Genomic DNA, 18,011 nt, shown 5'->3' on the forward strand with positions numbered 1-18,011 from the left:
GGAATGGACAATACTGACGGATTTTCTTTTTTTTAATTCAGGAATGAACATAATAATTTATGCAGATGTTTTTTTGTTTTTTTTTTTACATCTGATACCAGACAAGTTATTCCTCACTTTTATGTTGGAATTTTAAACACTTGTCCACACATGTAGTGTTCTGAGAAGTATCGAGTCTGGATCACGCAGTCACCCCCACTAAACCACATGAACACACACCCTCTTCTCCTCCCTGTCTCTCTTCCTCCCTCCCAGTTGTTCTCGCTCTCCCCCTTCCTCAGCCGCTTGCGCTGGCTCTCATTCTCATTTGCACCTCAGCTTAGGAACATGGTGCCTCTCTGCTGCTCCGATACTGCTCCCTGCCTCCCGACTGGGCAGGTGTGTTGTTGTCATTACTGCTCATGCTGCCTTTTGTAGAGGAGCGCCGCCAAGAGGAGAAGGATTCGCCAAGACTAAAGGACACAATGGAAAGTGAAGTGATTCAGATGCCGGTCCGTCTCAGCGAACTTTTAAAAGCGTAGAACAGACGGTGTAGGAGCAGGAAGACAAACTCACTCCAAAGAGCTTCTTGTGCTTTGGTGAAGAGCAGAGGCCGGTGAACAGGTACGTCCTGTAAAAGGCAACTACCCATGTGGCAGGAAGCTCTATGGACCCGTGGACGCTACCTGCTAGAGAAGAGCGACGGCGGAGAGGGAGCAGAGGGTCCCGAGAGCCTTGCAGATGGCTGTCCCGGCTTCCAGGGAGAACTTTGTGTGGAAGGGGAGAAGCCCCAAGACTGGCTATACGAGTCCTACTACAGAATGAGCCAGCAGCATCCACTCATCGTTTTCCTTCTGCTGATTGTCATGGGAACCTGCCTCGCTCTACTTGTGGTCTTTTTCGCCTCCGGGCTGGTGAGTTTATATTATATTTTTTCTTATACATTTCTTATTACCTCTACCAAGGAGGTTATGCTTTCAATGGTGTTGCTCTGCCTCTCTGGCAGTGTTCAAAATTAAAGTTAAATTGACAGATTTGGATGAAATATTCCCAGAAATATGCGAACTGGAGCTGCCTGGCAGAGGTGTGCACTCTCTGGGTGCTTTTCTTGTTTTCTTTTTTTGTTAGTTTAAATAAAATTTCTCTCAAACCTATTTTGGTGACAATTTTAAAGTGGAAATATTTTAATTAAAAATGAATAAAACAGAGCAAACATTTGTTTTTTATATAAACTTTTGTTTTCCTAAGACATTAAATATCACTCCATGCCCTGATCTAAGTAAATGGGGCGGACAGTGAGCTATTTATAGTTTCATAAGCAGATTAATCAAAGCTAGCTGCTCTCTTGTGCACTAAAGTCATCAGTAATGGATCATAAGTGTTCAAAAATGTTTCCACTAAACTAGATATCAAACAAAAGTCAGGCACTGTCTCTTACTGACACGCCTGTGAGCAGTAAATGCACCGCTCAAAAGAGTCTGCGAGCACCTGAACCCATGGCTGATATTGCTTCGGAGTGAGTGGATCAATCTAGTCGAATAATGTTGCTGTCAAGTTTGAATTTAAACCAGCATTTATGAGAAGCAATAATCTTCTACGATGGTTTGGTTTTGGCCTCTTATATGAGCATGATGAAAGTCCTGGCTTCATTTTTTTTTCTTCTTCTCTGTCTCATTGATGGTCACCTTTTGACCCTGCTCAGAGTGGATCTTGTCAGTTTTTCTTAAAAGGCAACACAGGACTGTGTCTGCTGAGGTTTCACCAAATTATGTCCTGGTAATGCATTGCACTGATAACTCAAAGACCCGGCAGTTTTGAAAAACAAACAAAGACTATCATTTATCATCCTGATTGAAACTTCAAAGCTTTAATGCTGGAGCTCCAGATGGAAGGTGTCTGGCCACCGTACCATCGTTACTACTTGAGTTTGTGCTACTAGTTCTTCAACTTTCAACTTTTATCGAATGTTTTAAGGTGAAACATAAAAAATAAAACTTAAACTGATATTTGTTTATACATTTAAATTAGCTCATTACAATTTCAATATTACAACAAATAATTTTGTACTTTAAATAATTATAATTCTAAAAACATTTCTATTGTTTTCATTGTCAGAAAAAAAACTAAAATTGTCGTCAGATAGTTGAAATCAGAATCTGAATCAGAATAGAATTTATTGCCATGGTCAGTGGGGGTCCCTCCAACTAGGAAACTGCTTCGATATAAAGTGCTGTTAAAATAAAATAATAAAGACTGATCACAAATTCAACAGTCTAATGGCTGAGGGGAAGAAGCTGTTCCTATGACGGGAGGTTCTGGTCTGGATGGACCGTAGCCTCCGGCCAGAGGGAAGAGGGACAAACAGTCCATGACCAGGATGACAAGGGTCGACTCTGATCCGACCTGTACGTCTCTGCGTCCTGGAGACATATAGGTCATGAAGTGGTGGCAGCCTGCAACCGATCACCTTCTCAGCAGAACGTACGATGCGCTGCAGTCTGCCCTTGTCCCTGGAGGTGGCGCTGTTGTACCAGACAGTGATGGAGGAGGTGAGGATGGACTGGATGATGGCCGTGTAGAACTCCACCAGCAACTCTGTCAGCAGTCGTAGTTTTTGTAGCTGCCTCAAGAAGAACATTCTCTGCTGGGCCTTCCTGATGAGGGACCTGATGGTCAGCTCCCATTTGAGGTCCTCAGTGATGGTGGTTTCCACGAAGCAGAAGGAGTCTACAATGGAAATGGATAAACCAGCCAACATGAGAGGGGACAGAGAAACTGTGACTCTCCTGAAGTCTATGACCATCTCCACTGTCCTCTGGGCGTTGAGCTCCAGGTTGTTGTGGCTGCACCAGGACACCAGCCGCTCCACCTCCCTCCTGTAAGCTGACTCATCTCCATCTGAGATGATGGTGGTGTCATCCGCAAACTTGAAAATCAGCTTCACGGACTGGTGGCTGGAGGTACAGCAGTTAGTGTGTAGTGTAGAGAAGAGCCATGAACAGAGAACACAGTCCTGAGGAGACCCGATATTGAGGGTCCGAGTGTCTGAGACAGTCCCCAGATGCACACACTGACTCCAGCTGGTCAGGAAGTCTGTAATCCATCTGCAGAAGGAGTCAGGCACATTGAGCTGGCGAAGCTTGTCTTCAAGAGCTGCGAGAATCACGTTGAAAGCAGAGCTGAAATCCACAAACAGGATCCAGGCATAGGTTCCTGGGGAGTCCAGATGCTCCAGAACGAAATGAAGGGCCTGGTTCACTGCATCGTCCACAGATCTGTTGGCTTTGTAGGCAAACTGCATTGAGTCCAGGTGAGAAGCAGTGAGAGATTTCAGGTGAAATGAAAAATATGCGCACTGTCTAGGCCTCACAACTGCGCTGCAAGTGGCTGGATGACCTCCATTTGTTTGTATGATGTTGTGTGACAACAGTCCATGGAGCACCACTTACCACCAGGTTTACAGAGCAGATCAAGAGTGAGATGAGTGTGCAGCTGCGTGGGTTGTGGTGCGTTTGTCAAGTAAAAAAGGTGTTTCACTAAACATGCGCTCACATAAGCTATTGTTTCTCAAGTGTGGCATAAATACCAAATCGTCATAAAATGTGTAGTCTGCCCGATGTTTTCAACAGTCTTGTCGATATAATCCACACTGTTCAAAGAACCACCCCAGGCACGCACTCAGTGATTGTTCTTGGAGGCACTGCTAACTACATTTCCGGACATTTATTTAGACCATCCTGATGGATTTAATTTCCTTAACCGGTCAATGTAATGGCTGGCTCCCTGGCTTTCCCTGTAAATGCGTCCAAGGGACAGTTTAAAATCTATTCGGCTAATATTCTTTCACTTTCAATAGCCCTCCATATTCTTTTAATCTGATGCTTTTATTAATGGACACTGTGCCTCAGAGCTTGAGCCGTTCTGGTGAAAAAATATTAGAGGGAATCAACAGTGGGGAGCTGGACAACACCGGGAGATGGGGATGTTGCTTTATGTGTTTACCAGCAAACTGGCTTGTTTTTTTAGTGTTTTCATGTTGTGTTCCACGTGACTGTTCTGTGTGTGAGCAGATTTTTTTTGATGCTACAAATGAGGAGAAGACTCACGTTGGGTGTGTTTGTCAGGGGAAGTGCTCCATTTCCTTTACAGACTATCAACATTTAACTATAAATATCTTATCCTTCATTACAGAGTGCGCTCGTGTGCGTCTTCCAGTTTGACGAATATAACAGCGTGCCATGATTGTAGTCTAGATGTTCAGTGATTGATGTGCGACGTTATACATTGTAAAATGAACTCTTATTCTATCGACTCATTTGATCAATTTGAAGTCATTAGTCATCCTTCTGTCTTTTCCTTGAGCATCATTTCACATTTGTGCGCATTAGGCCTTCTGTTTATTGATATTTTAAATGGAAATACGTGTTCATTTTCCAATAATTGATTCTGCATCATCCAGCCAATACAGCCTGGGGTGGGAGCCACCTGACAAAAGGCGATAGCATGATTCACATGATTGAATATTGCAGGGAAAAAATTAATTATTGACTTGCAGCTGCAAGCCAGGACTGCTGTGATGGCTGTAATGGAGTAACAGCAATAATGACGTTGAAGGTTTATTTTTTTGTAAATTGATCTCTTGAAGAATGTGTATTTTACAAAACGCTATGGATGCACTGATACGCCATTACGCATAGAGTTACATTGAATTTCCTCGATGTACATGGGTCACGGTCACTTTTGCAGGTTCACTGCAGTACAAACTCAATTGTAACAAAATTGTCTTAAATATCTTTGATGTTCCAAAATTGCCCGCAGTAAGATCATGTCTTTTGCATTTGCTGTGTCTGGACTTTTGCTTCATACACTCATTGACTCGATAGAGGCATCACCCAAGTGAAATGTAGTATATCACAAGAAAATCTATTAACATTAACACTATATCAATCCCCCCATTTTATTCCCTGGCTGAACAATCTTCCAGTCGCTGCTTTGTTCTCTCGCAGATATAATAGTCGGTTAAAAAGGGTAATAATTGTTCTAAAAGACAAAGCAGCACACAATGGCAGGCGTCTGTGTCTGGTATGTCTGGGGTAATGCTTTTCAATGCAGGCTTTTAGAAATTTTTGTTCCCTGCAATCTGCAATGTGCAAACTGAGAAAGGCGTATTTCATCCCCTGCAAAAAAAAAGTCTGTTGTGTTGTGTCTACTCTAACCTAAAAAAGACCCTTTCCCCTTCATTAGTCTGAAGTCTTGCTTACATCCTCGCCAGGATCCAATCCACTTTCTCAACATACGGCTGAAGTATTAACAGCAAGCAGCTTCTGTGGGGTGTAGCCACCAGACCCTGACTCATGCAATTCTATATCCATGCATTGGTTACGTGAACAGCTGTCATACTAACATACAAAATAAAAAGTGTGCCCAGCTTTTAAAATAAAGCCTCTTGAATGCTAAAAACACTGTTTCACTCTGTTTGCACTGTTATCGTTCCTCTAATCCGTCTATCAGAAGTGGAAGAGTCAAGTCAGAATAAGATGAGACTTGCTTGATGACAAATGCTTATTATACATTTACAGTAACTTCAGAGTAGGGTTGCACAATAAATAAAAAATATCTTGATTTCGATCCACACCTGTGTCTGTTTTTAATTCAATTAGATTCACATTTAATTTACAATTGCGGTCCACACAGCGACCTTTGGCAAAACTTTCCCCTCTGTTTCACCATCACTTTTTGATTGGTTGCGTTCTGCTCCGCTCCACCACAGTCTCAAAGTACCTGGCGTAAACCCAGCAATCCACTGCCGCAACTATTTTTCATATGTTGCACTGCCAGCTATGTACAAGAAAGTGCACGCAGAAGTCGAGGCAGAAGTGCGTGATGCACATTATTTTGCGGCATTGACTGATTTATGGTCCAAATGAACCATGGACCCGTGCAAGAGCCTCACTGTCTTCTTCATAGTGACTGATTTCACTATGACGGGCACGTTCCTACAAACTGGTTATTTCCCTGATAAGCACGAAGAGGAGATCTTGGGCACAGGGACTGAAGGATACCCTTGCATCTTGGAGATTGTTCACTAAACATCAAATTCCATGAGGGAAAAAAAACGTCATCAGGCTGTTGGGCACTTTATATACCAAGTGACACCAGATAGGATACAACATGTCGGGTGAAAGGCGCACCTTCCCCACCATAATCCCAACCTTCGTCTTTGTTTGCGTTGCCCGACAGCCTGTTCTGTTAGACGCCGTAATGGCTGTGCAGGGGAGTGGCTCTATCCTCCAATCACGCTCCAAAGGCTGCAGTTACAAAGATTTGTAAGATGTTCATTTGAAGTTTCATTTAATAATGAAGAATAGCCCTGCGTCTTTTTTTATGTACACATTTCAACCCCATTCTGGCTGTCACTCATCTGACTGACACCTCTCCTGTTGAGCAAACACAGTGGCAGAGAAGTCTGTGTGTCCTTACTGAGTGCTCAAACAGTTGGTGGGGGTCATTGTGTTCTGTGTGCTCTCTCTCTGTGTGTGTGTGTGTGTGTGTCCATTGTAGTGATGTTTTTCAAAATGCTGACTTTGACGGTTCGCAGCAGAACTGATACAGTGGCACATTCTCTGGGCTCAGACTGTCTGTCTAGCGATTGAGGCTTGCATGTGTGTTTGTGTCATTTTGTTGACCAGGGTGTTTCAAATACAAATTGAGTTGGTCCAGATTTGAATATAAATGAGTTGGGCCAGATGCATGTTCAAAGCTCGTCTCACGTTCTTTGCAGCTATTATAGTGCAAAACTGGAGTCAATCAATCTTTTTTTTTTTTAATAGAACATTGACAGATTCAGAGTGTCATTAACTACTTGTTTCAATATTGAGAAATATAATGAAATACATTTCATATTTAATCATGTATGTTAATACAAAATGCCGCAGCTTGTGTGGTTTGTGCAGTTGCAGTAGTGTATTTCAAGAAGACGTAATTTTGTAAATTCACATTTGATTCGATCTTGTTAACGTCCAATGAGAAGCATCAGCGGACTTCAAATTAAAGCAGGGATTAAAACGATATCTTCAAAATGCAGCCAACATATACGTTTGTTAAAGATTTGCCAACGCAGGATTGGGCTCCTCTGATGCCTCTTTCCCAAAAAGCTCTTTTTAATAAATGTTACACATTCTCCGTCTGCAGCATGATGACCAGTTCTGCTGTCCATCTTGTTTTTCAGAATACAGAGGACCACTTGGCTTTCCTCATTACAGTGCCGGCTGCTCTTTTCCTGTTTCTGTCCATATTTGTCCTGGTCTGCATTGAGTCCATCTTCAAGCGGATGCTGCAGCTCTTCTCCCTACTCATATGGGCCTGTCTGGTGATCATGGGCTACCTGTTCATGTTCTCAGGGGGAATACTCAGTCCCTGGGACCAGGTATGTGCCTTTTGAGTCTCAGTGGGATTTGCAATGTAACCTCCTAGAAATCATATTATTATAGTTTTACATTGTTATATATGTTTGTGGGCAACTCTTCTTACACACACTGCGATGGACTGGCGACCTGTCTAGGGTGTATTCCTGCCTTTCACCGAATGACCGCTGGGATAGGCTGCAGCACTTCCCACAACCCTGGACAGGACTAGGCAGTGGGTCACCAAAGATGCATGGATGTGTTTATGTACTTTTTGTACACCAAGGGCTGTTTGAGAAAGGTCTTGTTTTGTGTAGCACTTTGCCTGTGCAGTTTAAGATCATAGAGTGAAGTGTCCGAGACACGGCTATGTGGTCACCACCAGAGACTGACATGCACTCTAAATTCACACCACACATGATGTACACGTTGAAAGCAACAAACTTACACGTGAAGTCATTGTGGAGGTGCTATTACATCTGACAAACTGTCATTATGGGAGCAGGGGATGTGACACGTTTGGGGCGACTGGGTCACAGATTCCGTGCGCATCTAGGAACACATTTCAAATGACATCTGTAGTGTCCAACACTCAAATTGAAACAACAAGTTGCAGCATTGTGACCAATCACTTTAAATCTCTGCTAAAAACTCACTTTTGTATTTATGTAATATCCTCCTAGTATTTTATTAGTTCAAGCTCACTGAGGACATCGCTGTCCACCTTTGTGGACGAGCAAGTGCTTACATGTTTTGCTGGTTTGCCTGTATAGCACGTTGTGAACAGCGTTCTATAAAATGATACATCGATCTAGATGTTATTATTGGTATTGGTATTATTATTATTGCATTCAGAAGCCAGATTTACTTGTGTCATTTGCAGCGAGGGAAAGTACGACAACTGGAAGATGAAATTAAATGAAAGAGAAGGTGACAGCTGGTGTTGCTCACATTCACTGATTCCCCCTAGCTGACGCTACACCTGGAGAATCTGATGCCCCAAGAGGCGGTGGCGTCCGTATCAGACTGAACAGGACTGAGCAGCATGGCACGTGTCATGAAAATGTGTCATTGTCCACTTTAATGGGTTTTTAAATGAAGTGCCAATGTGGCTTCATGTCAACAAAATGTCAAAAGTATGGACCTAAAAGTCAGATGCAATATTTGCGTTACATTTGAGTTAAACGTTTAACACTATGCAAGTGTTCGGATCAATTTATTACACAGATTTCTTTCTTGTTGAATTATTATTCACAACACTACAATCAGGCATGTCACTGTGCTCGTCACCCTGCACGACATTTGGCGACTGGTCGACTGATTCTTTAAGGTAGTCAATGGTTGCTGCCAGTCTGGTGTGAACATACTTTAAAGGTGGACTCCTCCTCAGATAGTATTTATTGACTAGTGTTTTGCTAGTGTTTATTATGTGATTATGTACAAAAAAAATAGAAAGTAAAAGGAGCCCTCCGTATTGCCCCTTGATCTTGTTTATTGTATTACAAACTTAAAAACAAAACATTCTATAAAGTAATTTTTCTTCTATCTGAGTTGATCGACTCCTCAAAAACAGTGAAATTGTGTTTTTGTCTTGGGAGCTAGACGCCTAAATGAATTTTCTGTCAATGAGTACAACTGTTTTGGACGAGTGAGTGCGTGCACACTGTGCTAGATTAATTCAACATGTCAGATGAGAACAAATCAGCTGACAGTCACATTCATTTTCATTGCCAGACTCTTTGTCAAATGAATCCTATTTAGTTTATCACCTTGTCTCACCCCATTCATCAATTCCTGGTTTCCTCACCTCCTACTCTCAGACTGCCCAACTCTCCATCACCCCTATCACTCTGCTGTAATTACCTCACCTCTCTCTTTACCTCACCACGATTCCTCTTTAGTGGAGTGGAGACACTAGCAGCCTTTGAGGGTGGCGTCATTCCGAATTATGAATGTTCATCTTCTCCTCTCGCTTCTCAAATGTACACTGTCGTTCTCAAATACTATTTACTTTGCATAAGAGGTAGGATGATCAATATGTTGCATATATATTTAGGTTTGGAAGTGAGATGCCAATTTGGTGATGGGACGATATGATTTTGTACCGATTTGACTTTATCCCAAATGCAGGTGTTGAATCGTGCTTCTAATACTGGTGAGCCTTGATTGTGTTTATTATTGTACTTTTATTAAATCATTTTCCCTTATATTGTGTAAATGTATGTGAAATTATATATAATTTCTGTTTAATTACAATGTGCATGAACACTTTTCGTTAGTAGGTGGGCTAGTCAATCTCAATCGTTTGAGAACTTGCAGTGGAAGAAAAAACAATTGGAGCTGGATTTAATAAACAATCTGCAATGAATTTCACTGCTATACTGCACCTCAGGACGACCCTTGATCAGAGGAGCAGTAAGCAGAGTGTGCTCACCAAGTTAGTATTTATGTCATTTCAGCGGAGTTCTTTGTATACATTTGGCTGAAGTTGTAGTTTGAGTCGAATTTAAACGTTTTCCCCTTTGTTTTGACTGTCTAATCTGAAACCTATAAATAGATATAACATCACATAAAATGTAAAAAATTACAGTATCAATTCCGGGGTCAAACATCAATATTTAATATTGTCATGAAAAAACAAAGTAACATAAATGGCGTGGAATGATACCAACCTATCAAAATAGAGGAGGCTGGGGCACTCACTGATTCATTTTACATGAACATGCTCTATTTCCTCAATAACCGTACCCCATTATTCACTGATATTGCTGATACTGCCACCGCTTTAGTGCACAGCACACCTGTGTTTGGTGCCTCCTGTGACGTCACAAGATGGCGGCGGCATTTTGTAATTCTAATAAATTGTTTTGTATGCACAGAATTATAACCTTCTTTCAATTCTGCATTGGTTGGTGTTGCTGTCAGTGACACTTAAAGTGTCGACATCAAGAGGGAGTTGGATAATCTGGATTTAAATAAGTGAAAACTTTGACTGTGGATTACATAAGGGTCCTGTACAATTCTCTCCTCCGTACCTAACTCTCTGGCCAGTTAGAAGGCAGAAGAGAAGTAGTTACTGTAGGTGGCCTCATGATTGGTACTGGTGGTCTCGTGGGTCGGTGCTATGAGAGAATGAGCGCTAGTGGTCAGTGTGAATAACCAGTGGGAGGAGGTAGTAAATCCGATTATGGTTGTACTATAAATGTGTCTTGTTGTGTTGTAACTGAATGTGAGAGAGTGTGTCTGTGTGAAAAAAGTAAGTTGGCAGATGTGTGTGATTGACTGTCATTGTTTCCTCTGTAAAATCATGAATCTGAAACCACACATCACTGAGGTTGTTGTGATAGTGTATGTTTGTGCGCTGAAAAAAGATCAAAACCAGAAATCAAAGAGCACAGAAAGACATGATGGGTGCTGCAGTTCCCAATTCAAGGTGTGTGAGGATTCGCGTTGGATTCCATGGAATCTGTGGTTGACACATGCAGTCATCTGCTTGAAATTAGACTGCCGTATGCAATTTCACCTATAAGCACAGACCCATGCTTTCTAATCTGATCTCCGGTAAAAGTTTGGTTGTTTGAAGCTAAAATATGCAGGGCATTTAAAATCCACACTGACAATGGCAGCTGGTTGCCTAGCAACAAAGTTAAAAACCTACATCTTACCTTTGTCTTCTTCCTTTGTTCTTTTCTTAGAATCCACCCAACCAAGTGAATAATCATGTATATTCAAGTTTGTTTTGGCTCTAACATAATCTTTCTTCTTGTTCGCTTTTATAACAGGACCTTCCCTACCCAAAAAACGTACATAAAACAGGGTCTCATTTTAATAATCTTTAAATTAGCCAACACTGTCATACACTGTTCAAATATAACTCTGCATTAAATTGAAATATTGAAATATTTTGGCTCAATAATCTGGTCTGTGGAGAATAGATGGGCCTTGAACCTGCCTCAGAGGGGAAACAGGACGTACAGGAAGGTCACAGTTCATTTGAAGATGACCCGCCTGCATGTCACACTGCAACAACAGGACAGGGTGGACTGACAGGGGGAAGGGGATTTGGATAACTAGGATGTGAAGGGGTTCAAATGTACATGTGCAAGTGAGAGATAAGAGAAAACGTGTCATATGACCGTATGTTCACCATCTGGCTCTCATTTCCATTCTGTCACTGCACTTTTGTTGCTGGAATGCCACCTACAAAGAAACCTTTCAAAGGATTTGTGCTCTGCAAATGTGACTATGGTAATGAATCACAAAGCGTACACTCAGTCAAGACTGTTTTTGAATTAAAAGTAGGAGTGCGATATTGTCCATCTTGACTATCGATGATATTGTTGTGCTTTCTTGCCCTGTGATGTTTGAGTGTTTGATCAGTAAACTGTTTTGGCAGAAAAAAAGTCAGCGTTCATCTCTGCCTTTATTTCCAGGTGTCCTTTTTTCTGTTCATCGTGTTCGTTGTGTACACCATGCTGCCGTTCTCTATGAGAGGAGCCATTATCGCCAGTGTCATCACCTGCTTCTCCCACACTGTCACCCTCAGCATCTGTTTGGCCTCAACTGTCACAGACCTGGAACCATTAGTCTGGCAGGTAAGAGCCCCATGAGTAAAATGAATCTGAGTTCAATGTTCTTCCCAGCAAACCGATTTTGACTCTGACCTGATTCAAACTGACTCATGACATGTGGCAGAAATCACTGGGTGGCGTTCTGTAAACTTTTTCAATGGCAGATATTGACACCCTGCTGGTTTCTAGGAAAAGGTGTAAAATAATGAATGAATGAAATACGGATGGATCATTACGTAAACACATTTATATTGGATCTCACACAAATGCTCACAGGAGGCCACAGATAAATGAGCCGAGTAAAAGCTGATAGAACACCAATCAATGAACTTTTCCTTCATCATGCACTAATGGCACAATAAACCCTGCTCACGTAGGCTGCTGGATCAGCCCTATCAAGGAGGATGTTCTCACTAAAGACATCAATTCACATGATAAGCCCGGTGTGAGTGCATCGCTTCGACAGAAAATGTTCGTGAACACGCTTTTTTTTGATAACAGAGATGCATCCTATGACTTTGTGAGTTTATGTCTGTGTGCGCTTGTTTTCGGCAGATTTTAGCCAACGTAATCATTTTCACGTGTGGAAACTTGGTCGGAGCATATCACAAGCATCTGATGGACCTGGCCCTCAAACAGACCTACCAAGACACGTGCAACTGTATAAAATCTCCAATCAAGCTGGAGTTTGAGAAGCACCAACAGGTACGCATACTGCGCCAGCCAGTATTTAGTTTTTTTAGTTTTGGTTTTGTTCAATGGTGTATGCAATACCACAGAAAATGTACTCTTCTTCTTGAAATCCACTGCTTACTAGTCTTGACACAGGAGGCTGGACACCCTTCTCCAGCTTCTTGTACCACACCGTCATGAGAGTATCACACTTTTAGCTGCTCATCCACAATTTTGTGGTCCACAATGAACTTGAGCTGCCAAGAGGGCACATTGTGAGTGAAAGATATCTTTCAGCTTTGCTCAGCAAGTTCAACAGAAATTCATTTTGTAGCGGTGTAAAATCTTACCTACTTAAAACTACTTCAAGCCATTGTAATTATTCTCCTTTAACCGGCTAATCATTAGCTTTTTCTTTGTAAAACCCACAAGAAGGTTTTCATTGACAATTAATAAATAGTGGTCATAAGTCATTGAGAGTGTGTTGACTTATCAGATGAGCAACTGTCGAGATGAATAAAGGTAAGAAGAAAGAACTGTTCTGCTCTCCTCTTCTTCAAGCTCATTCCCTTTAACAAACGGCACAATTGAAATGAAGCAAAATTGCTGTGTTCAATTTTAATCTTACGAACCTTGCACTCTACAGTTTGGATGGAGCCCACTGAAGGGCTATTTGTTATGCAGTGACATTTTCTTGACATTAAAGGCTACAACCTGGCATTTACTATTTCTTGAAAATAAGCCATTAAAGTCGTCCATTAATAATATATTATGTTCTGGCGTCAGCTTTATTGCTGTGGTTTGTCTGGTCTGGTAGATCAATACTGGCAAAGTAAGGGATCAGAGGAGTGTGATATGATTTATAAACCTTCACATATTGTCTCAAAAATGGTCGTTTTTATGGATATTTTACATTATATGGAATGGCATTTGTTTGACATATCCGTTGCAGTCTGTGGATGTACAGTTATGTGCTTATGGACGAAGAACAGACACAACAGAACCCAAAATATGACCTGATCTCAGCAGATCTCCTTAGACTATATTACCTCTCACTCAAGAGGATGGTTCTGATGCTTTCTGTGCTGCATAAATAAAGAAGTGGGGAGTGTTGAAGGCTTCTATTTTTAGATCTTACTCTCCCCCTCAACCCCTCGATCTACTTAATTTGCTGCTGTGTTTTAGGAAATGAGCCTGTGGCGTGTGAAGAATATAATGACCCTCTTCACCGTGCTCAGCATTGATGACTCACACACCTTCAGGCAACGACTTTGTTTTTGCTTTACACACGTGCACATATACAAACTTACACGTACACACACATATATTTTCCAGACTTGTGCTTTAGTACCTAAAGCATCTGCCAGTGGATCACAAAATCTGAGCATGAAAAAGTACTTACATTCAGTAATGTTCTTAATATTGCATTTAGTTAAATATGGCACATAGGTATTGAAAAATGTATTTTATTATTCATTATTTATTAATTTATTCATTATTCATTTTGAGCCAATTAGAATTTTTATTTTAAAAAATGATTAAGGGGCCTTTTAGTGACTTTTGTCTAATTCTTGCTCTACTGTGCCACATCGTAAGGTTGCTATCAATGAGTCAGTGATGAGTCTAATATCTGGGAATGTCCAAAGATCGTGGACATCAAGGCAATCACCAAACTGAGAATGAGAACGCAAAGCAGGATGCAGAGAGAGAACGGATTTCAAAGTCTGCTGTGGAAATCAGCAGGACGTCTGCACGTCTTCAACAGTGACGTTTGGTAGAACACAGTGGACACAAAACAGGAACGTTCTCCAAAATAAATGCCAACCGTCACAACTCTTTATTCTTTAGTTCTGATTAATTCCGATTTCACTGTACGCCACTTTGCTGTCTCGTGGGTGGTCAGGAGTGTTGACCTTCAGATTTTCCCAAGATCTATGAATTTGCAATGTCACATTCAGTGGCACTGCTGTACGGCCACTTATTGACTGTCACTCTCTTCATTCTCAATGATCTGATCAATCCCATTGAAGAGCCAAACATATTTGATGTTAAGTTGTCTGTCTAGCAAAAGATTGGGAATGTGAAATAATAATCCTACAGGCTGGCGGGATGCTCACTTGGACCAGCAGCCACCATGTTGGTGATGGCAGCTGTTGGTGATGGAGGTTGATCAGGTGTATCTCGGGCTGGCGCGCTTCATCACTTCTCCACTCCTTACCAAGTCCAGAGATTCCCACAAAAATGTGTCTTACAGAGGAGCTTAAAAATATCCTCAGCTTTGTAATGACTAAAATGCGGGGTTAGCGATGAGGTTGGTTACATGAAGGAATTGATTGTGTTTTTATGACTCATGTGCATGAAACAGAAAGGAAAGATCTGCAGTGTCCATCTACGGTGTCCTCCAGACTCCCGTCCGTATGTGTGGTGGGGGTGGGACAATGATTATAATGGGTTGTACTTTAGATTAGGCTACTAGCATAACTTAATTCTCTTACAATTATGTTGTAAGTGAATTAAGTCCGACATACTTTTTGTCCACTTCAGGCCACCGTAGCTCAGGCTGCTGGCACCACCCGCAAGAGTTGATCTGGCTGAAATAGATGAGTCCTTTTCCACGTGACGGTCCACCAGAGTGCTTGCATCACACTGCCAGTTTGCTTTCACTGCTTTCTTTTGCACTCACTGGTGAAGTGCTCATCTTCCTATCTCAAATTTGTGCAGGATGGTTTCTCCAGGACTGGAGACACCGGGGTATGATGGCTTACAGGATCTTTGTGTGGTGGAAATAAACCAATCCAAATTATCCCATCCTCCCCGAACAGACGCCCTTGCTTGTTGGCTGTCTTTATTGGCATTGCCATCATTGGCATCAGGTTTAGAAAAAAAGCCATCGTTATTTTTGTTGATCCTTTCTTTTTTTTTCTCTCTCTCAAGGAACGTCTTCTCCTTTCTTTACTGCCGGCTCACATTGCCAGAGTAATGAAAGCAGAGATAATCCAGAGGTTGCAGGGACCAAACTTTGGTCGAACGGAGAGCACCAATAACTTTCATAACCTTTATGTGCAACGTCACACCAACGTGAGGTAAGAGTTGTTTTATATCTGTTTCTTGATTCTTGTTTCTGATTCTTGTCCCTCTCTTGACCCTCGAATGTTGATTTCTGTTTTTCTCTATGCTCTTGGATTGTTTCTGCTCTTCACCTGATCTTTGGTTATAACTTCCTTTTTGTTCTTGTTCTCGTGGCCAAATTCAATTCACACTTAATCCTTGTATTGTTATTGTTTCTGATATTGTTTTAGGATTAGGTTTGAGAGTGCTAAAATCCAGGATCATCATGAGTGTGTATCTATCTGAAGTGTTTTCAACCTAGCCTATGACAAAAGAGCTGCTTTCTCTCATCTGTGTGCTTTCGGTCCCCTGTAGATGTTCATGAAATGAAGAGGACTGTGGCTTTGCAGTGGCTTACCAAAGGAAGGGAATGTTGCTCTATCTCACTGACTGAAAGACACATAATAAACGAAAACCAAAAGATTGTCACAGAAATGAAAACAAAAGTATTTGATGAGAATCTTTCTAAATGAATCAACAAGTCAATGAGGATGCTGTTTGATGCTTTTTCTTGAAAGTTGCCTTTATAGACAAATGGAGTTCAGCAAATTCTTGTTTTATTTGGCCCCCATGAAAAGAATCATATGCCATCAGATGTCATCCATCAAGTCAATAAATAGACTGCACATGAAGGTAGTGCAGTCAAACGTTCATGAAAGAGCAGCTAATGTCCAAATCCAATTTTCCCGACTGATGCTGATGTTTCATATGTTGAAATCCTCTATGATGCAGCAACTCCCTCATAAAGTGCTCCCTGTTCTGACATCTCAGCCAATGAGAGGTTCAGAGGCTGAAGTAACATAACAATGTGGTGCCTAACTCTCAAAATTCCAGCATTAATGGTGGATAGTTATGCTTCTCGGATTTATGTCCAACTAGTGTGTTCTCACAGACTGAGCCGAGAGACTGACACATACACAGGCATGTATGGTTGATGCATGGTCTGTAGCAACTATCCGAGCATGGTCATGGACGAGCACACACACCGTATTGCAGTGTTGAGATAAGAATTAATGAACTATTTTCTCGTACGCATAATTGAATGAATTGCCAGTGTTTTATTCAAGGACTCCCTGTAGTGCCCCGCTGGCGTCCAATATATTACATAAAGCCCTCGAAATGATGGGGTTTCTATAAAATGCTATCCATCAAAGCAATCTCAAACCCACATGTAGCCACTGTTTCAATTATGCCTCAAAATGGAAATTCAAATTTCTGATGATGCTTAATCATCTTTTTTCATGTCACGATGTGAGCATGTGAGAACACTGCAATTTAGCCCTGCTGTGTCTGACGAAAAGACCCATCCTGTCATTGAGACGTCGATGAGCACTTATTTATAGCTTTATTTCTACCCATGAAAAGTGCTTTAGTTTTAGTGGTAAAAGAGTGAATCAATTCCAGACGTTACTTCCGCTGTATTCACAGTCGACTCTGTTTGTCATCCAGTAAGGGAGTGGGAGTCAGCGCTACATCACTTGTCTGAAGAAGTTATGTAAATCACGCCTGTCCGCTGCAGTGTCTTGGTTTTTTTCCCCCATTTGAAATTTTAACCGATTAACTGTGAAAATCTTAATGTTGAAAAGTGAATCCTCAAGAGTAGAACTATCATTAAATATAATGAGAGTCATCTAGTCCTGAATAATTGTATTATTTTTTAAATGAAGGTTAATAATTGTATTTAATTTTTGAAATCATTTCCCACGTCATTTTTTAAAAGTGAAAGTTGTCTCGATTTCACATACATTGTGTTTTTGCTTCAGTATTCTATATGCTGACATCGTGGGATTCACTCGACTGGCCAGCGACTGCTCTCCAGGGGAACTTGTGCATATGCTGAATGAACTTTTTGGAAAGTTTGATCAGATTGCAAAGGTAATAGCAGTATATTTGTGAATTTTGTTTGTCCAATCCGATGTGTTTGTCAGCTGCTTGTTCTCTTGTTTATGAATACATCTAGAGCCCACAGAGTCAGCTCATTTCTTGATGTTAGAAAACAATGACTCAACACAAAGCCACCGATGTGCTTTAAATCTAATAAAGCACGGCCTTGACATATACCTATCCGCCGGTGTTGTAATTCAAGGGTCTTGTGTTCAACTTCCCGTTTTGAACAGGTGAGCGAGGTGCAGAGCCCACCAGTTCATCCTGCTGCTGACGAAGTAACTATTACATAAACCAGGCCCGGAGATGAGCTGTTAGACATCCCACATGTGGAAGAAGAGCGAATGTGATTTGTATGTGGGGGTGTGTTTGTATGAAAGTGAAGGACAGTTGG

The 18,011-nt window shown here is 41.4% G+C and overlaps 1 protein-coding gene across 4 annotated transcripts in view; it reads left to right on the forward strand.

Moving 5' to 3' along the window:
- Positions 1 to 67: 67 nt before the first annotated feature.
- The window catches only part of adcy2b (adenylate cyclase 2b (brain)), a 42,057-nt gene continuing 24,113 nt past the window's right edge, over positions 68 to 18,011 (forward strand). For 2 of the 4 annotated variants that reach the window (XM_053862698.1, XM_053862699.1), the window contains exons 1-6: positions 68 to 893; positions 7,208 to 7,405; positions 11,816 to 11,977; positions 12,509 to 12,658; positions 15,560 to 15,708; positions 17,497 to 17,608. In XM_053862698.1, the coding sequence (XP_053718673.1) occupies positions 630 to 893; positions 7,208 to 7,405; positions 11,816 to 11,977; positions 12,509 to 12,658; positions 15,560 to 15,708; positions 17,497 to 17,608 (1,035 nt within the window). In that variant the 5' untranslated portion in view covers positions 68 to 629. The remainder of the gene's footprint in view (positions 894 to 7,207; positions 7,406 to 11,815; positions 11,978 to 12,508; positions 12,659 to 15,559; positions 15,709 to 17,496; positions 17,609 to 18,011) is intronic. The other 2 variants (XM_053862701.1, XM_053862700.1) reach the window with 2 other exon arrangements.

The sequence above is a fragment of the Synchiropus splendidus genome, chromosome 4 (assembly GCF_027744825.2).
Source record: "Synchiropus splendidus isolate RoL2022-P1 chromosome 4, RoL_Sspl_1.0, whole genome shotgun sequence".
NCBI lineage: Eukaryota > Metazoa > Chordata > Actinopteri > Syngnathiformes > Callionymidae > Synchiropus > Synchiropus splendidus.